The 22297-nt window shown below is 45.0% G+C and overlaps 1 protein-coding gene and 3 non-coding genes across 4 annotated transcripts; all 4 read left to right on the top strand.

Moving 5' to 3' along the window:
- Positions 1–39: 39 nt before the first annotated feature.
- LOC147188061 (5S ribosomal RNA) lies at positions 40–158 on the top strand. The gene has a single exon (XR_015098181.1). It is a non-coding gene; the product is annotated as a 5S ribosomal RNA (ribosomal RNA).
- Positions 159–522: 364 nt separating this feature from the next.
- Positions 523–641, top strand: LOC147188060 (5S ribosomal RNA). Its single transcript, XR_015098072.1, has one exon. It is a non-coding gene; the product is annotated as a 5S ribosomal RNA (ribosomal RNA).
- A 363-nt stretch (positions 642–1004) lies between these two features.
- LOC147188059 (5S ribosomal RNA) lies at positions 1005–1123 on the top strand. The gene has a single exon (XR_015098483.1). It is a non-coding gene; the product is annotated as a 5S ribosomal RNA (ribosomal RNA).
- A 10337-nt stretch (positions 1124–11460) lies between these two features.
- LOC147188058 (uncharacterized) lies at positions 11461–20077 on the top strand. The gene is made up of 2 exons (XM_086100512.1): positions 11461–11837; positions 18278–20077. Exons 1-2 carry the CDS (start codon positions 11711–11713, stop codon positions 19363–19365), a joined length of 1215 nt encoding a protein of 404 aa, XP_085956638.1. The 5' UTR covers positions 11461–11710; the 3' UTR covers positions 19366–20077.
- Positions 20078–22297: the final 2220 nt, after the last annotated feature.

Genomic DNA, 22297 nt, shown 5'->3' with positions numbered 1-22297 from the left:
CTGTCAGCTATAAAGGGGACGATTTTCACTTCTTTTCTCGCTTACGGCCATACTACCCTGAGAACGCCCGATCTCGTCCGATCTCGGAAGCTAAGCAGGGTCGGGCCTGGTTAGTACTTGGATGGGAGACCGCCTGGGAATACCAAGTGCTGTAAGCTTTTGCACCCACGTGAACACTCTTTCACGTTATTTCGCGCTACCTTTTCTCCACTTTTTTCACCTCAGCCTTAACTGGGAGAGCCACAACGTTGAACTGACATTTTTAAATCTCTTATTGATGTGTTGCACCTCCGCTGGAAAAGCACACTTTTGCAACAGACATCAAGTACCGAGGAGCTGCGTGCTCGCAGCGGACCGTATGCGAGCCTGACAGGCTGAGCGCTCAAACCACCACGGGAGCGGGCCCCTCCTTCGTGCACCCGCGAGGAGGTGAATAAATGAAAAAAATTCACCCCACTACTCCGCCCCCGACCCGGAAGTGCCCTGTCTGCTATAAAGGGGACAAATTTCACGTTTTCCCTCGCTTACGGCCATACTACCCTGAGAACGCCCGATCTCGTCCGATCTCGAAAGCTAAGCAGGGTCGGGCCTGGTTAGTACTTGGATGGGAGACCGCCTGGGAATACCAGGTGCTGTAAGCTTTTGCACCCACGTGAACACTCTTTCACGTTATTTCGCGCTACCTTTTCTCCACTTTTTTCACCTCAGCCTTAACTGGGGGACCCACAACGTTGAACTGATATTTTTAAATCTCTTATTGATGTGTTGCACCTCCGCTGGAAAAGCACACTTTTGCAACAGACATCAAGTACCGAGGAGCTGCGTGCTCGCAGCGGACCGTATGCGAGCCTGACAGGCTGAGCGCTCAAACCACCACGGGAGCGGGCCCCTCCTTCGTGCACTCGGGAGGAGGTGACTAAATGAAAAAAAATCACCCCACCACTCCGCCCCAACCCGGAAGTGCCCTGTCTGCTATAAAGGGGACAATTTTCACGTTTTCCCTCGCATACGGCCATACTACCCTGAGAACGCCCGATCTCGTCCGATCTCGGAAGCTAAGCAGGGTCGGGCCTGGTTAGTACTTGGATGGGAGACTGCCTGGGAATACCAGGTGATGTAAGCTTTTGCACCCACGTGAACACTCTTTCACGTTCTTTCGCGCTTCCTGTTCTCAATATTTTTGACCTGATTCTCAACTGGGAGACCCACAACGTTGAACACTTTAGAGTCTAAAGTGTAGGAGGTAAGATGGCTTACTTTTCTCTGAGACCGGACGAGTTTAAACCCGAGAATGAATCGTGGTCTGCCTAAGTGGAACGCATGGAACTGCTGTTCGAGGCGCATGATGTCAGCGACGACAAGAAAGTTACCGTTTTACGGAACTCCTTGGGCGCATCAGCGTATGGACTTCTCCGTAATTTAGTGCAACCTGCCAAGCCCAGAGACAAGACTTTTGCGGACATTGTAACCACATTGAGCAATTACTATGAGCCCAAGCCGTTGGTGATATCGGAGCGTTTCAGATACCGAAAATGTGTGCAAAAGAACAGCCAGACGGTTATGGAATATGCCCCTGAGCTTTGTCAACTCGCTACAAGGTCTGATTTCGGGGACAGACTGGACGAGGCTCTCCGTGATGGCTTCGTCAGCGTTGTTGCTTTGCAGCGCAAGTTACTCTCAGAGGATGGCCTGTCGTTTGCAAGAGCCGTGGAGCTTGCTGTCAACATGGAGACTGCCCACCGGGATGCACAGCAGTTGAGGAAAGGTGAAGATGTCACCACACCTGTAAACAAGGTTAAGGAAAACCAAAGGAGAGGACACTCACCCACACACCAAAGAGGATGCTACCGATGTAAAGGCATGAATCATAGTGCAAATGACTGCTTCTACAAGACTTCAAAATGTCATCAGTGTGGTAAAGTTGGTCACATTCAGAAAGCATGTCGGGCTCGGGCACCTGTATCCGACGATAAGAGCAATAAAAGGGAGAAGAAGATAAGCAATGAGAGAAAATTGAGTAAAATGACTGGCTATGTGCAAACTGATGAAAAGAAAGATGATGATGTTCCCATGTTCCATGTCCACATCTATAGTGCTAATGGCGGCCGTAGACCATGTAGGGCCATTTTTGATGTAAATGGAAGGAAGGTTCCAATGGAAATTGACACGGGAGCACGGTCATTCTCTCGCATACCACTAGAGGGAAGTAGTGTAGGACTAAATGGCTACTTTAGGGGAGACAATTCCTGTAAAAGGAATGGCTCAAGTGAAGTATGAAAATCAGACTGTTGACTTGCCACTGATAGTTGTGGGAGTTGAGGGACTGTCACTCTGTGGACGAGAGTGGCTAGATAAAATAAAGTTAAACTGGGAAATGATCAAAACAGTCACAGAAAACAAAATGCAAGCATCTCCAAGAGCCAAGTCAATCCAAGATGTACTCGCAAAACATGATGTTTTCACAGATGAGTTGGGGACATTAAAGGACATTAAGGCAACAATATCCATCAAGCCTGATGCAGTCCCTAAATTCCACAAAGCCCGTGTTTTTCCCTTTGCCATGAAAGAAAAAGTTGAAAAAGAACTGGAGCACCTTGAGAAAGATGGCGCCATCACCCCTGTCAAGTACAGTGAGTGGGCTGCTCCAGTGGTTCCAGTACCCAAGCGGGATGGTGGACTTCGCTTGTGTGGTGATTACAATATAACAGTGAACCAAGCTATTAACACAGAGACATATCCACTACCACGCATCGAGGAGGTGTTAGCCACACTATGTGGTGGGAGAATATTCTCAAAAATAGATTTGGCTGCAGCTTATCAACAACTTGTTCTCGATGACGACTCAAAGAAGTATACGGCAATCAGTACACACAAAGGACTGTTTGTGTACAATAGACTGTGTTTTGGTGTCAACTCTGCTGTCAGTATTTTCCAAAGGATAATGGAGAATCTAATGAAAGACCTCAACGTGGTGGTCTACCTCGATGACTTGCTCGTGATGGGCCGAGGCGAATCCGAGCATCTAACGAACCTGGACAGAGTTCTTCAGCGGCTGAAAGAGAATGGTCTGAGAGTGAAGAGGACAAAGTGTGACTTTGGTAAGACGCAGCTCGAGTACCTGGGGCACGTGCTGGATGGAAAAGGAGTCTACCCGTCCAAAGATAAGGTCAGGGCCATTCATAATGCTCCAGCACCTACAAACACGAAAGAGCTAAGAGCCTTCTTAGGTCTCGTGAACTACTATGGACGCTTTGTACCACGCCAAAGTACAGTTTTAGCCCCACTTTACAGACTGCTGAAGGAGAAAACAAAATGGAAATGGAGTAAAGATGAGCAAAGCGCATTTGACAACTGTAAAGAACTGTTGACAAGTGAAAATATGTTAACCCATTACAACCCGCGCCTGCCACTTACACTCGCATGTGATGCTTCTGCTTATGGGATCGGAGCTGTCATTCAGCACACGACACCTGATGGGAAAGAAGTTCCCATCCCTTTTGCTTCTCGAACGCTCTCTCCAGCGGAAAAGAACTACCGTATTTTCACGACTATAAGGCGCCATTAAAAGTCTAAAATTTTCTCCAAAATGGACAGGACGCCTTATGATGAGCGTCTTATCTATGCGCTGAGTTCCAAAACCTGACTGACAGCCGACACGCTGTTTATATAGAGAAAAGGCGGAAGTGACTGTGGACAGGCATGTGGCAAAGAAGTCGGCCAATCAGTGAAGGGTGGGCGTGTATATATACATATATGGAGAGAAAGAGAGAGAAAAGGCAGCCGTGAGTGACAGGCATGCGGGGAAGCAGTCCGCCAATGAGTGAAGGGTGGGCGTGTAAGTGGACGCTAAAGGGACGCTACAAGCAGGTACCAACACCTGTATAGAGTGTGGCTATGTGCATTGTTGCAAAACAACTTCGGTTTTGGTTTCTAAGAACCCCCGAAAATAAATTCTACAAAGAGACACGCCTACGAAGCTGAGTTCAAACTTCAAGCCATCGGTTATGCTTTTGGCATGCGTGCCCATCTCACAGCAGCGGTGAAAAACCAAGTCAAGCAAATGAACTCTGAGCTTGCCCTTATTCCCGGAGGCTTGACTAAAGAACTCCAACCGCTGGACATCGGCATCAACCGGGCGTTCAAAGTAAAGTTGCGAACGGCATGGGAACAATGAATGATCGATGGCAAACACAACTTTACAAAGAGTGAGAGGCAGCGCAGGGCGAGTTACGCCACAATTTGCGAATGGATTGTGGCTGCTTGGACGAACGTGTCTGCTTGCACTGTTGTTCGAGTTTTTAGCAAAGCCGGCATCATTTCTGTGGAGCCACATGGCAATGAGAGTGACTGACAACTAGAGGGAACACGGCATTTTTGATGGATTACCGGTACTTGCACAATTGTTCAATTCTGATACAGAGGATGAGGACTTTGATGGGTTTCTGGGTGATGATTGATCGAAAAACATGAGTACATTGTATGATGGCTAAATAAAATACAACGGAACTCCGTTTTCCGTTGCCTTTTTAAAAACGTGTTTTTAGCTTGTATCTGTTATGTCTTGGCATGCTACCGTATGCTACAAGCTAACGTGTTTTTAGCGTGCGCGCATGCATGCCGTATGTTTAAGCTGGCGTATGTTTTACCACTTTAAAATTGCGCCCAATAATACAGTGCGTTTTGTCCATGTGTAAAATAAAGAAATAGCACCCATTAATGAGACTGTGCCCAACCATACGGTGCGTCGAATGGTCGTGAAAATACGGTACTCACAAATAGAAAAGGAGACTTTGAGTCTGGTGTACGGAGTAAAGAAATTCCACCAATACCTTTGGGGGCGGAAGTTCGAATTGGTAACCGACCACAAGCCTCTGCTCGCGCTGTTCGGGGAACGCAAGGGACTATCTACAATGGCAGCAGCACGCATACAGAGATGGGCAATCATATTGTCTGCTTATGATTATCACATAACCTACAGGCAATCAGAGGAGCACGGTAATGCAGATGGACTATCCCGTGCCCCCCTGCCTGAGGCGATAGACGATGGAACAAAGACAATAACAGCATGTCTCAACACACTGATTTGTGAGCACCTGGAGGAGGCGCCATTAAGTTCAAAACAAATATCTACACGCAAAGACACTGAGCTCTCACTACTACACAGATACATCCAGTTAGGGTGGCCAACTGAAATTCCCGAAAATTTCAGGGTATTTCACAAAAAGAAAGATGAACTTTCTGTAGAACAGGGATGTGTTCTGTGGGGAACAAGAGTATGGTGCCAGAGAAAATAAGAAGAGCAGTGTTAAAAGAGATCCACGACGGACACCCTGGTATCATAAAAATGACGACAATTGCACGACAATATGTCTGGTGGCCAAATATTGACATGGACATCGAGAAGGTCTGCAGGCAGTGTGAGATGTGCCAGCTAGAACAATGCATGCCACGCCATGTTCCACTGCACCCATGGGAGTTTCCTGGAGGGGTGTAGAGAAGGATTCACATTGAACAGGTCCATTCATGAGTCACATGTTTATGATAGTGGTTGATGCGTACTCCAAGTGGCTAGAGGTCTTCAAAATGTCACAGATAACCTCAGCAGCCACCATCACAAGGCTTAAAAGACAGTTTTTTTTACCAGCACAAGGAGTACCCTAACAAATCGTCACTGACAACGCCACAACCTTCACGTCGGATGAGTTCCAACTCTTCATGAAAAGGAACGGAATCTTGCACACTACTGGAGCACCGAAACATCCTGCTACAAATGGATTCGCTGAGAGATGCATTGCAACCTTCAAGGCAGGCATGAAGAAGCTTGTAAGAGAGATCCTGAGTGTTGAGGATAAGATTTCACACTTCTTACTGCGTTATCGCACAACACCAAATAGTACAACTGGGGAGTCACCAGCAGACTTGTTCTTAAAGAGACATGTACGAACATGGATTTCCTTAAACCGAGCATCTCTGAGACGGTGAGGAGGAGACAGTATCAGCAGAAGGAGGAACATGATCGTCAGGCTGCCGAAAGACAGTTTGATGTGGATGACCCCGTCTATCTACGCAACACAGCAGGAGAGCATCCCAAATGGATCCCTGGAGTAGTGACACAACGGACTGGACCAGTGTCATACCATGTGCAAGGTGAAACTGATCAGGTATACAGGCGCCATGGAGACCAGCTGCGCTTTCGATACCCACCTGACATTTTGGATCCTGGACCTGAAAGTGCGACTCAGTCAGCTGAGCAGGAGACAGTAGCTTTGAGACGTTCAGGACGTAAAGCACAACACCCTTTACGCTACAGGGATTGATTGTGATGTCGTAATTTGAAAGACGTTCAAATTGAGTTTGTTTATTATTGAAGAAATGTTATGCAGTATGATGGATAGGGTAATGTGAATTTGTTATGTACCTTTAAACTAAGGGGGGAGGTAATGTGGTTTATTAACCACCATAGTTATTTGTATGTTGTTTGGATGCATTGACGTCCTGTACTTTGCATTGCCATCTACTGCGCATGCGTGATATGTTGTATAATGAATATCTAAGCCTCTTCCCCACGAGGTTAATGGTGGAACTCGACGGTCGAATACATGATAGAAAATGCATGTTTGTGCCTCATCATTCAAGACACAACACAAATAAAATATTTTAAAAATATAATTGGATTGAAATACAATAAAACAAAGTGCAAAAATCTAAAACAACACTTTCTTCAAGAAGTAACGTGCAGTGAAAACAAATGTCCAACTTTCATTTTTCGACTTGAACTGAGTAAAAACTCTTCATATGTGATTGCACATTCATGTTCATTTCTTTGGGGCTGAAGCTGATACTTGGTGGTGTCTCATCTTTTCTACAAGTTCATCATATTCAGGGTCAGCCTCTGAGCTGAGGAAATCCTCAAATTTGAGTGAAGGTGTTCAGCAGTAATTCGACTTCTGTGTGATGTTTTGTTCAGCTTCATCAAAGAAAATAATAATAATAATAATAATAATAATACATTTTATTTATAAGCGCCTTTCAAGACACCCAAGGACAAAGGAACAAAAACAATAAAACACAATGCGGGTTGAGCAGCGGCAGCCAAACGCGCCAGCGTTCACTCAACCCGAAAGTCAGAAAGAAACCACAAGGGAGGGAGAGGGGGAGAAAAAAAAACACACTCAAACTATCCTCATCTGAGGGTAATTTGAGTCCAGGAAAAAACTCTGGCACGTAACAAGCGTATGACAATTACAAGAAGTCACAAGACATGAACAATGAAGGCCCTTATACAAGGGAGTGTACACGCGTGTGAATTGTCTGGTTGTGTGTGCGTGTCAGGCCGCAGCTGGTATATCAAGGTCTTCATGGAGACAGTCCTGGCATATCAGTCTATGGCCGAGAAGGAGGGGGTGATGGTAGGGCACTAGCTTCCATGCGTACTTTCATCAGGGGAAAGGTCGAGATAGCAGATGTTGTTTTTGGTAGCAGGCTGGCAACAATTTCAGACAGCCTTGAGTCCGTGGCCAGTGTCTCTTTAATTGTGTCGATTAGCCAAATTCGCAATTTCTTTCAATTTCTGAGCACGGATTCCAGTTTCCAAGTTGTTGTCCATCTTGACGCTCCAAAACCGCATCAATTTTGCGGTTGAGCACAGTCTGAGTCTGAGTGTTGGACATCCGCACGATGCCATCCTTAAAGACCGGCAGCCTCTTCACTTCCAATAAAGCCGCTCCCCTCGGTTGAATTTTGTGATAGATCAGGAAACTGCTAGCACCAAACAGCAGCATACCTGTTATCAGGAGGCTGATAATGTAGATGTCTTCCACATCCTCAACGGACAGTGTTGACAGGCACACCATTCTCCACCTCGTCCAGGGATCTAGGGTGTACCCAGCAGCAAAAGTCCCCGAGGGGCAAGTAGGCTCCCCAACTGCCTGCTCTTCTCGCTGGGGGCTCTCGCTGGGGGCTCTCGCCTTCGTCGAGAGCAAACAAGAACTGAAAACAGTTGTTCACACAGCTATGTGCTGCCAAACATCGACAGCGTTTGAGCAGCATGGATGTACAGCTGGGCCATTGTGTCACTGCGGTCAGGCCAGCCTCCACTCGAAAAGTTGAAGTCACGTCAGCCACCACAACGATTGTGAATATTGTGCGTTACGGTTATCTGCCAGCGGGCGGCATTGGCAACCTTCAAAATAGAAGTTGTCCAACTAATGCATGCACATCAGTGGTTTGGATTTAAATTCATGTTCAAAAATAACTTTTCAATGGCCAGGCAACAATTAGTTAACCCAGGAAGAATGAGAAATGTCCCGGAATAGCACCAATAAGCGCGATGAAGTTGAGATAGAAACAAAAGTTAATATTAACTTTGCATGAATGACAAAAATGACACCTGATTTAAAAAAAAAAATCATTAAACATTTTTTTCTTGTTGTCCCGGAGCAAGACCAGCTCTAGGGAACACAAGGCCACCCCAAGTATCGGACCACAGTACTTTCATTTGGATCTGATGTTGCATTTCAAAATAAAAGGCCGCTGAAATCTGACATCTTGAGCTTTGTAGAGGAGTGGAGCTGACCAATTCCTTACTGCCCTCCTTGAACACAGGTTCTTTTATTTCTCTATCAGGTGGAAGAAGACCCAACACCACGTCGTCTTTTTCTCAGTTTATCACCACGCAACACGAATCGATTCGGGCTCTTGAGAGTCTCAGATTTCGTCAGGAAGCCCCAAAGAAATACAGTCTCACGTTTATATAGGCATAGTATGTTAATTATGTTATTGAGGGGCGGGCAGTCCTTCCCCTTAAGCCCTACAAACAATCCCGACCGGAAGTGTTCATGCAATAATGCTCCGCGAGGCCGTCGGGGCGGCGCCGGCGCAGCCAGCCGTTAGGTACCCAACGTAACTTTATTTTTTGCAAAAGGAAAAAAAAAATGTGTCTGGAGGTCCCAACCAAGCCCTACTAACAATCCCGACCGGAATTGTTCGTGTAAGAATGCATCGGTTTGAAGCCTCCTGCAAAAAGGCAAACTCATTTGCGATCCTCTGACGCCACCTTAAGTTGCAAAATTGTAATGACCTCAACCCAACAATGTGGCATGCATACGTCTGTCCAAGCGAAAACAAAGCGATTGACGTAAAAATCGCGTGAAATGCATGTTTACACATTAGGTTTACGATGCATTCAAAAATATGAATTATAATGTGTCTCTATGGTGCAAAATATGTAAATTGTGATTATTACGGAATAAAACGTATTTATTCTTTGCTGCAATGCCTGAGAATTATCAGCCGGTGACGTCATGAAATTTCGGCCATTTTGAACCCCCCCTTTACGTTTCAGCTCTCTCGTGTTTTTCCGAATGCGTTTGCCTTTGATTCAGACGAGAATACGTCATACGTTTACATTTCACGTAAAAGGTCCACTATCAGGGTTTTAAGGGTCCAAGTAGGGAAGTTTAAAACGAGATGGGAAAAATGGGAGGAGTACAAAAACAAATGACTGAGGGAATGGCACCACAAATTGGGAGAGGTCACTATAGATTATGGATATAAATCCAACAAAAGGGACACTTGTCACTGTTGATCACAATATTCTGCTATTTTTATTTGTATGTGTGTTGTTTTTTTCTTTCTTTTTCTTTTTTTCTTTTCCCCAAATATGTTTGTACGTCATTTGTTGTTTCCTATGTTAAAGGGCCGTCACAGCCATACGTGGACGTTGTTGTGGAAACTAAACACGGGTGGAAATGTACGACGTCCTCTGTATTCATATGTTCAGATTTGCATGGTCCTATGTGTGGTTGAAATAATAAAGATGCTAGTTACAAAAAAAAAATCCAATTACAATATAGATTGACTTGAACAAAATATAAAGCTCCGAAAAATATTTTTGTTCGGGTCTGTATCTGGACCTGTACTGTGGTTGGATACCCCGGGTGGCCTCGTGTGCCAGAAACTGGCTGCGAGATAACTACCGGTACTTTTTTTTTTTCAATGATTTTGTGAAATCAGCCATAAAGGTCAAAAGATCTGAATGACAGGACTATGGTTTGATACCTGGGGTGGCCTGGTTTGGTTCCCGCCCACTGCTTCTGAGACCGTTTTCATTCCCCCTGGATCGGAGGTCGGCAACACACAGCTCTCAAGCCGCATGTTGCCCTTTAGTGCCATCTAGTGGTTCCCTGGAGCTTTATAAAAAAAAATTGAAAATGGAAAAGGATGTGGCAGGGAAATGTATTTTTTTTGTTTTGAAATATGGTTTCTGTCGGAGTAAAAACATGACACAAACAATCTTAACGTTTCCCAATGCTATAAGTATGTGTAGAATAAATATTACATTTCAACGTTTCTGTCAATGAAGATTTGCGTCATAGCCTGCGACACACATTTCTATTAGCAGGGTGGGATGCAAGACAGGTGGCTGCTGCTGCTGCTGCTGCTGCAAAAAAAAAAAAATCTGAAACAAAAACTGAAAAAACTGCGTTTCATGTACAATTCACGGAGGGTACTGGCAAAGAGAATCTGGAGGGCCATAAAAAGCATTTTTAAAAGGGTACACGTGAGCCACGATAGTCAAAAACGCTGCAAAGGTGCGTCCCATGCCTCCGCTTCAAGATAGGTAGGCATGCGTCTGTAAGTGTGTTTTGTATGTCCGAATCGATCGCAGTAGGTTGGTCTTTGGTCAAAAAAGGTTGGGCACCCCCGCTCTCCAGAATGCACTGCACGGAACAAAAAAAACTTTTAATCATGAAGGCTCATCGTGTAATTGTAGCAAACTTAGTCATTTTGATAGTCGGCTAATATAACTCATATAGATAAAATACATGCTGCAGCGTCGAAAATGGGAGAGCTGTGGTGTTGTTGTTTTTTTTTTCAAACCTACACTTTATTTATGCTTTTAACAGTCTCGACAAACACAGACACGTCTACGTCCGACTCTGGGCCTTCTCTCCTCTTCTTCGACTCGAGAGGAGTTCAAAGACAGCCTCCGAAAAACGGAAATTAATGATCACTTGAATGACACTACGAAAAGCGAAATTAATGCACCAAAACAGAAAATCAAGCGAGGAAATCACAAAATAAATTCTATGGGGCGTTTGTGAACACACAACAAAGGAATGAATAACAAACAATTCTGAGACAGTCCAGTCTCCTACATACAGTACATACAGCATGTGTTTCCTTCATTGTAAGTTTTACAGAAGGCTTTTATTATTTTGCGGCTCCAGATATATTTTTTTGATACTATGTGGCTCTTTCAACATTTTGGGTCGCCGACCCCTGTGGCATGGATGAATGAACTCAACGTTGCCTGACCACTAAAACATGTTTTATGACATGTTTAAATCCAAACCAGAAACGAGCATGCATGATTTGTATAGCTTTTATTTTGAAGGGTGCTCGCTGGCGGCACGCTACCGGAATGCAGATTATTAACAATCGCTGACTTGACCGCAGTCCAGGGCGGGGCGCGAGAAGGGGTAGAACCCCTTGACCAAATTCTCCTGAATTTGTCGTCAACGTGCTCAAACCTCCACCCAGGGCGTCCACCATCTATTCGCTGTGATAAAACATCTTTCGTTGAATCTTTGTGTTGGATTGAAGTCGTCTCGTTGAACCTCGATGTGTCTCGGCCTAGTTTAGCTTCGTTTAGCTTGCTAGCATCTAACGTAGCGTAAGCGTAAAGTGTTGTAATTTTCGTGTGAAAATGTGCGCAAGAAAGACAGCAGTGTACGAGGAGGAACTCTGTGGAGAAAAAGAGGACCACAAGCGACAACGTCAACTATTGGACGCCATTGACAGGATGCAGCCAAGAATTGTTCTTCACAGATTAGGTGGGTCACCCTGTTCGTCTCGCTTGTTTCGTACTCTTTCGTAACAGCCTTCATTTAAGGTGTCTTTCTTGAACGCAGTGTGCGTGTGCGTGCGGCGCGTGCGTGTGCGTGTGCGTGTGCGTGTGTGTGCGCGCGCGTGCGTGTGTGTGCGCGCGTGTCTGTTGTGTGCGTGTGTGTGCGTGTGTGTAAGGTTTATCTTACCCAACACTTTTTAGAAAATAGACGCAAAAATTTGAAGACGCTTGTTTCTTTTTAACAGCCTTCATATGTTCGTTCTTGTATACGCACATGCACACACACACATTATTTGTATATATACTGTACAGTATTTATCAGTGGCGGATGCTGGTTTGTCAAGGAGGGGAAGCTCAATTTTGGCAGACATCATAAAATGTGTCCGTTTATATAAATGTGAATTCTACTTTCCGTTCCTTTTCAAGAAAATTATCTGTAACCTTGTCATACCAATAAGGCGTCTTTTCCAGGAACTTAACTAGTGTCCTTCAACTACAGCTACAATAAAACTCACCAGTAATAAAAGATTACTTTTTTTTTTTCCTGCTTGGCTCTCGACGAAGGCGGATGCTTTTTGCTCAGCTCCTGCCCTCAACCCCCACCCTCTCCTTGCTCGCCACTTAGTCTTTGTGCTGTCCTTGTCTAACTTTTCCTAGCCTCCTACCGTATTTTCATCCGAAGAACTAACCATGGAATTAGTTGGCTGGTCTCTCGATGCAATCGACAAATTTTTTTCGACGAAAAGAGCAGGCAGTGGGGAGCCTGCTTGCCCCTCGGGGACATTTGCTGCCGGATACGCCCTTGATCCATGGAGAAAGTGGAGAATGGTGTGCCTGTCAATACTGTCCGTTGAGGATGTGGAAGACATCTACATTATCGGCCTTCTGAAAGCAGGTATGCTGCTTTTTGTTGTTAGCAGCTTCCTGTTCTATCGCAAAATTCAACCGACGGGAGCGGCTTTATTGGAAGTGAAGAAGCTGCCGGTCATTCTGGATGTCCAACACTCAGACTCAAGTGGTGACTGAGCTCAACCGCAATATAGATGCGGTTTTGGAGCGACTCGGTACGATCGACAACAACATGGAGAAGTTGGAATCCGCGCTGCGGAAAGAGATTGCGGATTTGGCTGATCGGCGCCAGTGAAGAGATACAGGCCACGGACTCAAGGCTGTCTGAAATTGTTGGCGGCCGTCCCTCCAAAACAAACAACCATATCTGGACCCTTTCCCCTGGATGGAAGTATGCATGGAAGCTCGTGCCCCCCACCATCACCCCCCTCCTTCTCGGCCATGGACTGATAAGCCGGGACTGTCTTCATGAGCAGACCTCGACGAAGCAGCTATGACCTGTACACACATACACATACACAACTGGACAATCACATGCGCATACACATCCTTATTATCACCGTCTTCATCGCTCCGATTCTTTTCCCCCGTGACGTAGAATTATCTGCAGAGCGCTCGGTGACGTGCAGCTGGTCAGATAAACTGCGTCGCGGTCGCCCCCCCGCCCCTCCCCTTCCCATTCATCCTCCCCCTTATTACATGTTATGTCTTGTGACTTGTTGTAACTGTCATATGCTTATTTATGTGCTAGGGTCTTTTTTACCCTGGACTTAAATTATCCTCAGAAGAGGATAGTTTGAGCGTGGGTTTTTTTTCCCTCTCCCTACCGAGTGTTTTTTCCTTTCTGAATTCTGACTGTAATTTCCCCATCGCGGGACAAATAAAGGATATCTTAATCTTAATCTCACACTTCGCTCTGTCATTCTCCACCACCTTCGGAGGTGTTTCCCATTTTGACCTTGGGGTTTCCAGTCCATACTCCGCACAGATGTTTCGGTAGACTATGCCAGCCACCTGGTTATGGCGTTCCATGTTGGCTTTCCCTGCCAGCATCTTACACCCTGCAGTTATGTGTTGGATCGTCTCAGGTGCCTCTTTGCACAACCTACACCTTGGGTCTTGTCTGGTGTGGTATATCTGGGCCTCAATGGCTCTGGTGCTCAGGGCCTGCTCCTCAGCAGCCAGGATGAGTGCCTCTCTGCTGTCCTTCAGGCCAGCCCTCTCTAGCCACTGATAGGACTTCTTGAGATCAGCCACTTCAGTTATGGTCCGGTGGTACATCCCGTGTAGGGGCTTGTCCTCCCATGATGGTCCCTCTTCCAGCATCTCATCCTCTGTTCCCCATTGTCTGAGACATTCTCTGAGTACGTCATCCGTTGGAACCTTCTCCTTGATGTGTTCATGGAGCTTGGATGTTTCATCCTGGACAGTGGCTCTCACACCCACTAGTCCCCAGCCTCCTTCCTTTCGGCTTGCGTACAGTCTCAGGGTGCTGGATTTGGGATGGAACCCTCCATGCATGGTTAGGAGCTTTCGGGTCTTAACGTCCGTGGTCTGAATCTCTTCCTTTGGCCACCTTATTATTCCTGCAGGGTATCTGATCACTGGCAGGGCATAGCTATTTATTGCCCGGGTCTTATTCTTGCCATTGAGCTGGCTTCTTAGGACTTGCCTCACTCGCTGGAGGTATTTGGCCGTAGCCGCTTTCCTTGTTGCCAGTTCGAGGTTGCCATTGGCTTGTGGTATACCGAGGTACTTGTAGCTGTCCTCAATGTCTGCTATTGTTCCTTCAGGGAGTGAGACCCCTTCAGTGCGGACTACCTTTCCTCTCTTAGTCACCATCCGACTACATTTCTCAAGCCCGAATGACATCCCGATGTCGCTGCTGTAGATCCTGGTTGTGTGGATCAGGGAGTCTATGTCCCTTTCGCTCTTAGCATACAGCTTTATGTCATCCATGTAGAGGAGGTGACTGATTGTAGCTCCATTTCTGAGGTGGTATCCTTAGCCTGTCTTGGTGATTACTTGGCTTAGAGGGTTCAGTCCTATGCAGAACAGCAGTGGGGAGAGTGCATCACCTTGGTATATGCCACATTTGATGGACACTTGGGTAAGTGGCTTGCCATTGGCTTCAAGTGTGGTTTTCCACATCCTCATTGAGTTCGCAACGAAGGCTCTTACCTTATACAACTCCAAGCATTCAGTGATCCATGTATGTGGCATCGAGTCATATGCTTTCTTGTAATCAATCCAGGCTGTGCACAGGTTGGTATGTCGGGACCTGCAGTCTTGTGCGACTGTTCTGTCAACCAGGAGCTGATGTTTGGCTCCTCTGGTATCTCTACCAATGCCTTTCTGTGCTTCGCTCATGTATTGATCCACGTGTCCACTTATCTTAGCCGCAATGATGCCTGACATGAGCTTCCATGTTGTGGAGAGACCGGTTATTGGCCGATAGTTGGATGGGACTGCACCCTTTGAGGGACCCTTCATGATCAGGATCATTCGCCCTTCGGTTAGCCATCCTGGGTGAGTCCCATCCCTCAGCAGCTGGTTCATTTGTGCTGCTAGGCGCTCATGGAGTGCTGTGAGTTTCTTTAGCCAGTAGGTGTGGACCATGTCCGGGCCTGGTGCTGTCCAGTTCTTCATATCTGAGACTCTTTCCTGTATGTCTGCCACTGTTATGGTAACTGGGTTCTGTTCAGGGAGGTTGCTGTGCTCCTCTCTCAGGGTCACCAGCCATTGTGCACTGCTGTTATGTGCAACCTCCTTCTCCCATATGCCTTTCCAGTACCTTTCAGTTTCCAGTCTTGGTGGGTCAGCTCTGTTGTTAGTACCCTGCCACTGAGCATACACTTTCGCAGGTTGTGTTGCGAACAGCCTGTTTATTCGTCTGGCCTCATTCTCTTTCGTGTACCGCTTTAGGCGGCTGGCCAAGGCTTGGAGCCTTTGTTTGGCAGTTTCGAGTGCTTCAGGTATGGTCATCTGCATGTACCTCTCGGGTCTCGGCCTTTTCATCACACCTCTCTGGGCCTCCGTCAATTGACTCACATCTTTCCGAGCCGCCTTGATCTTAGCCTCCAACCGTCTTTTCCATGGTGGGTAACGTATCTCATGGCTTCCATGGTTGCTCTTATAGCGAAGCATCTCAAGGATCACTGATGCTGAAGCGTATATCAGCTCATTGGTTTCCGTGATCGTTACGGTAGGGATCGCCCTCAGTGCTGCATTCACACTTTCCATGAGACTTTCAGGAGGTACTTCACATAGCCGTTGTAATCGGTTTCTAGGTTGCCCAGCTTTCATTCTCGCCATGATCTTAGCTTTCAGGTCAGTTGCTGCCTCACTCAGCATTTCATTCATTGGGGCTGGCCTCCCAATCTCATCATCTGCATTCATTGGGACTTGCCTCCCAATCTCTGGTATGACCTGCGTTGTACCTCATCAATCTCAAGTTGTGACAGCAGTTGCCGTTTGTGGATGTTGGAACACTGAGCTACTGTTTGTTTCGTGGTCAACCGTGACTGTGGGTTTCGAAGTAACCATTTAGCCCACATTCTCTGCATGTAACCGCTCTGACTAGGGTTGCTTGAGTAGTGCCATTCCAACAGAGCCATGTTATCGCATCTCGCCCATCTCCGCTTTGTTCCAGTAGCCCATTTTTCATCAAGGTGCTCTGATTCCCCAGCACCTGACACAGACCTTGTTTGGCCGGGCGACGTCTGAGCCGGCATGTCATTCATTTTATTGTCTCTCATCATTGTATGAGGTAGGCATTAGCGTGAAGGATCTCGCCCAAGGACCCACACTGGATGGTGTTATGTGCTCATTTTTTGCCCCAAGCGGGATTCGAACCCCCATCTCCCGTATGCCAAACTGAGCTATCCATTTACAGCAAAGGTAAGCTCCTTACCTTTGCTGTAAATGGATAAAAAAGGTCAGGATCTTACCTTTGCTGTAGTGCTGCTCTTAAAATAACCAACTATCTTTCGACAGTTTGTCTGGATATGGAATAATTCAGGACATTGGTCAAGTACTTTTTTAACCAAAAGATTTAGGGTATGTGCCACACAAATAGTCTGACGCATATGAAGCTCTCTGGCACAAGCTCCCATATTTGCTGCACCATCAGTCACGAGACATGTCACCTTTCCACTGATACCCCACTCAGACATTAGTGACGTTTTCATAGAAGCCATGTTTGCTGCAGTGTGTGCCTCTGGGAAATGTTGCACCCCTAGTACAACAGATTGGAGAGACGTGGTTTCATCAATGAAATGACATGTCACAGCTAGATAGGCATCAGTATTGATGGAAGTCCACATATCTGATGTCAAACTACATGCAGATGCTTTAGCCACAATGGCTTTTGTTTCATCCTCTGTCTCCTTGTACCTTTTTTCCAACATGGCCTTCAAAGTCAAAAAAAAGTATAATGTATTGAAATGGTTAATCTGATAGTATAGTGCTTCGTGTTGTGACATACATATCTGCCGTGTGGGTAGAACGTAGGAGGGAGCTAAAGCTTTCATAAACTTTTTGAATCCACTGCCGTCCACCAAGGAAAATGGCTGGGAATCCTCAATTACCATATCCACCAACAGCTCAGTCAAGTCACCCTTCTCAGCTAAATTCAATTACATGTCAGAGTTATAAAACAACAAACACAAACACCATACAGTGTAGTGTGGGGCTATGAATCTAAATGGCCTTCGTGAGCCGGGTTCAACCTGGTTGGTCTCCTCGTTGCCATGCAAGACTCTAAAGTGCCTTAGCATAGTTGGTGTTATTATTATAAATAAGCACCTTGGAACACATCAGACACGTCACCAAAAGTATTCAGAAAAGAAAATTGTGAATTGTATGTGTTATCACATTTTATTTTCATTCATTGTTGGAATCTGTTAAATAGTAATTGCAGTGCATTACCTTCTGAGGTGAGAGCTGCTCAAAGTGCTCCCAAACAGGGGAATATCTCCTCTTTCTTGCTGGTTCCATCGCAAAAAAAGAAGCTCGTTGAATCAAATGCCCAAAAGTAACACAATAAGGGACCCGAAACCACAAAATGTGAAGGGGAATCCATAGCATTTCTTTGCCGCTTTTATTTCGAACAACACTCGAACCTATCATATCATTTCCTGAATCAGTCACGTGGTGCACCCCCTTCGCAGGGCTTCAAACGTCACCACTGACGTTATCAACATGCGCTTCGACTCCCCATTCATGAACCACTCATCTAGATTACTTGGCACACGCTTCAGGGATTCGACCCGTGGAGCACATCACTAATAGTCATCCCTCTTTTTATGCAAAGGTGAAAAGCACGAGGTAGAATTTGCGCTCTGGACTTATCCACCACTCAAAATGTGCAATGTCACACTTAATACAATTCTTTTCAGAAATACCCAAGGTTTAAAAGAAAGAATAAAACCACCATTGATAAAATCCACCACTAATAAGTGATGCTGTTCATGTCACATATTGAGTTGTCATCTGAACTCATCGAGCTCTCTGAGTAACCTTCATTGTAATTCTAAACCATAATTGCATGTGTGTTTGTCTTCTTGTGTCGTGCAGACATCAGCAAAGATGTTTGTCATGAGCGGCTGGTTGCAGAACCCTCTCACTTTAAAGAGGAAGAGGAGAGCAGAGAGGTCTCCCACTTTAAAGAGGAAGAGGAAGAGCAGGCCCTTTACATGATTAAAGAGGAGGAGCCAGAGCAACCTTGCACAAAAGATGGTGACAACACATCATCAAGTGCTGATGATGATGATGAAAATGAAGAGTTTGATGGTGCATGTCACACTGGCAACAAACCCTGGAAATGTTCTCGGTGTTGGAAGATGTTTATTTGGAAGAGTGATTTGAAAAGACATGTGAGAACCCACACTGGTGAGAAACCGTTCACCTGTTCAGACTGTGGCTGGAAATTCTCTCAGAAGGGACACTTAAAAAAACACATGAGAATACACACAGGTGAGAAACCTTTTGGCTGTTTAGATTGTGGCCAAAGATTCTCTCAGAAGGGAAGCTTAAATGATCACAAAATAACCCACACTGGTGAGAAACCTTTTTCCTGCTTAATTTGTGGGCAAAAATTCTTTTGTAAGGGATACTTAAAAAGACACATGAGAACACACACAGGTGAGAAACCTTTTGCCTGTTCAGATTGTGGCCAAAGATTCTCTCAGAAGGCACACTTAATGAGTCATGCAAAAACCCACACTGGTGAGAAACCTTTTGTCTGTTCAGATTGTGGCCAAAGATTCTGTCAGAAGGGACAATTAGTTTCCCACGCAAGAACCCACACTGGTGAGAAACCTTTTGTCTGTTCAGATTGTGGCCAAAGATTCTCTCAGAAGGGAAGCTTAAGTAACCACACAAGAACCCACACTGGCGAGAAACCGTTTTCCTGCTTAGCTTGTGGCCGAAGATTCTCTCGCAAGGAAAGCTTAAAAAAGCATGTTAATACCCACACTGGTGAGAAACCTTTCGCCTGTTCAGATTGTGGTCAAAGATTCTTTTGGAAGAGGAGCTTAAAAATACATGTGAGAACACACACTCGTGAGAAACCTTTTTCATGCTCAATTTGCAGCCAAAGATTCTGGTGGAAGTATCAGATGAAGAATCACAAGTGTGATAATGAGATGAATAGTTATCAATGAAATCTTCACCTCTCGTCTGAGCAGGCTTCATCAGGCTGATTGTATTTTATGTACCTTCTTATTGAGATGCTGAAGTTTACTTTTTGGTTTGGTTGTTTGATTTAGTTCTTAATTTTTTTTTTTTTTTTAACTACCGTCCTTGACTGTACAGCACCCCACGTATCGAGATATGTGTTTCATCGTCTTTTAGTGGACATGATCCTAAATAAAATGGACATTTTCCATTTTGTCATGAAATGTGTGATGGAACAATATATATTCTTGTTTGATATTATGTGTTGCTTGCTCCAAAATGGAGAGATTCGTGACTGATGAGGCACTATTTCCCTGAAGTGAGATATAAAAATAGGAGCCCAAAAACAAAAGCTTTGCCTGTATTTAAATATTGACCTTCATTACAACATGTTTCAAATAAGATCAGAATGAAATTTTTGAAAGCCCTTTGAGCTGGGAGGTCAGATCCCCGAAGTCAGGAAAAAAAGACCCCAAAATCACTCATCAGAGAGGCTCCCACAGTTGGTTCCCAAAAATGATCTCAAAAGGAAACCTTAAAAAGGCACACAAGAACACACACCGGTGAGAGTTTCCTGTTCAATTTGTGGCCCAAGATTCTCTCGGAAGGCACCCTTAAATGATCACAAAAGAACCCACAGGGGTGAGAAACCTTTTGGCTGTTCAGATTGTGGCCAAAGATTCTGTCAGAAAGGACACTTGATTAAACATACAATAACACACACTGATGAAAAACATTTTGCTTGCTTAGCTTATGGTCAAAGACTCTCTCATAAGGGAAGCTTAATTAACCACACAAAGACCCACACTGGTGAGAAACTTTTTTCCTACTCAGTTTGTGGCCAAAGAGTCTCGCGGAAGTCTCAAATTAAGAATTACAAGTGTGATGATGAGATGAACAGTTATCAATGAAATTTTCACCTCTCATCTTCATCAGGATGAATGTATTTTACTCGCGTAAGTCTCAAATTAAGAATCACAAGTGTGATGATGAGATGAACAGTTATCAATGACATTTTCACCTCTCATCTTCATCAGGATGAATGTATTTTATGTACCTTTTTATTGAGATGCTGAATGTCTTCTTTTCCTGGAGTGCATTGAAAAGTTTTTTTTAAAATTTAGGTTGTTTTATTGAATTAGAAGATCCAGCATTGTCATCGCAATTGTAGTATCTTTAGATTATCCATTATAGTTAGTTTTATGTGGCTTAGAGTTGCAGTTTATAAATGTAGTTTGTTTTAATTCATTTTCAGAGGAGGTTCGGTTGTTTGATTTAGTTCAAAGTTTTTTGTTTCTTTTTTTTCAACTGTACCGTCCTTGACTCTCCAGCACCCCATGCATTGAGATCTGTGTTTCATCTTCTTTTGTGGGATGCGACCCTGAATTAAATGGATATTTTCCATTTTGTCATGAAACGTGTGATGGAGCCATATGTATTGTTTGCTTGCTGGCCAATAAAGTTCTCTTTGCTCAAAAAGCTTGGATCAGCCGAGTCTTCTTAAAATCCCTACCTCAATATCTGAGAGATTCATGACTGGTGAGGCACCATTTCCCTGCAGTGAGATATAAAAATAGGAGCCCAAAAATGGACGGTTTGCCTCTATTTAAATGTTGACCTTCATTCTAACATGTCTCAAATACGGTCAGAATGGAACTTGTGAGCACCACTTTGAACTGGGAGGTCCAAGCCCAAAGTCAGGAAAAAAAAGACCCTAAATGCACTTATCAGAGAGGATCCCCACGGAGACAAAGACTGCGAATGGCAAAACATCATCTGTTCACCCATTTTCCAATCCACTTTATCCTCACAAGGGCCGCGGGCGTGCTGGAGCCTATAATAATAAAAAATAATAATAAAAGTAATAATAATACATTTTATTTATAAGCGCCTTTCAAGACACCCAAGGACACTTGACAATAACAAAAAACACAATACAATACGGGTCGAGCAGCGGCAGCCAAACGCGCCAGCGTTCACTCAACCCGGATGTCAAAAAGAAACCACAAGGGAGGGAGGGAGAGGGGGAGAAAAAAAACACGCTCGAACTATTCTCATTTTGAGGATAATTTGAGTTAGCCAAAAAAACTCATATCCCAGCTGTCTTCGGGCAGCAGGCAGGGGGACACCCTGAACTGGTTGCCGGCCAGTTGCAGGCAACGCATAGAAGACAATTGTCACGTTCCGTACGAAGCAGGAAAAGGGAACTGCTTCATATGTAACGGAGAAAACGAAAACAAGCGGATCCCCGAAATAGCAGACACCGACAAGGACTTTGTAAAAACAATAATATTTATTACAAACAAAAATCCCGCCTAATAAACAACAGAAAACGCTGGTCAAAGAACGATAGCCAGGAAAGGAAAAACGCGACAACAGAAAACGCTGGTAAAAAACGAGAACCAGGAAAATAAGAAAACACGACAACAGAAAACGCTTGCAAAAACCGGCAAGGAACGTATGTTAATACAAATACTAGATCGAACACGATAATATAATGATTCCCTTGGGACAACGAAAATGTAACTAACCGCGAATGGTATCGAATAATTTGTGAAACATGGGCAACAGCAGTGGCACGGCATGTAATACTCCGGCAATGGGTCGACCGTCGGAGCGCCTAGATGTAGCAGGTGCAATCACTGACAAATAGGCAGCAGGTGTGCAGGTGGCAGAAGTGAACGCGTGCCACCTGCTGCCGAATAGGGAACATGACAACAATGAACCATTCGCACTCACAATCACACCGAGTGACACTTTAGAGTGTTTCATTTACCTGCCATGCATGCCTTTGGAATGTGGGAGGAAACCGGAGCACCCAGAGAAAACCCACTGAGGCACGGGGAGAACATGCAAACTCTACATAGGAAGGATGGGGCCAGAATCGAACCTTTCATCTCTGCACTGTTAGGCCGACAT

Source organism: Hippocampus guttulatus, chromosome 20, assembly GCF_054856545.1.
Source record: "Hippocampus guttulatus isolate MCC_2025c chromosome 20, RoL_Hgut_1.0, whole genome shotgun sequence".
Lineage (NCBI taxonomy): Eukaryota > Metazoa > Chordata > Actinopteri > Syngnathiformes > Syngnathidae > Hippocampus > Hippocampus guttulatus.
This window is presented reverse-complemented; position numbering and strand designations above follow the sequence as displayed.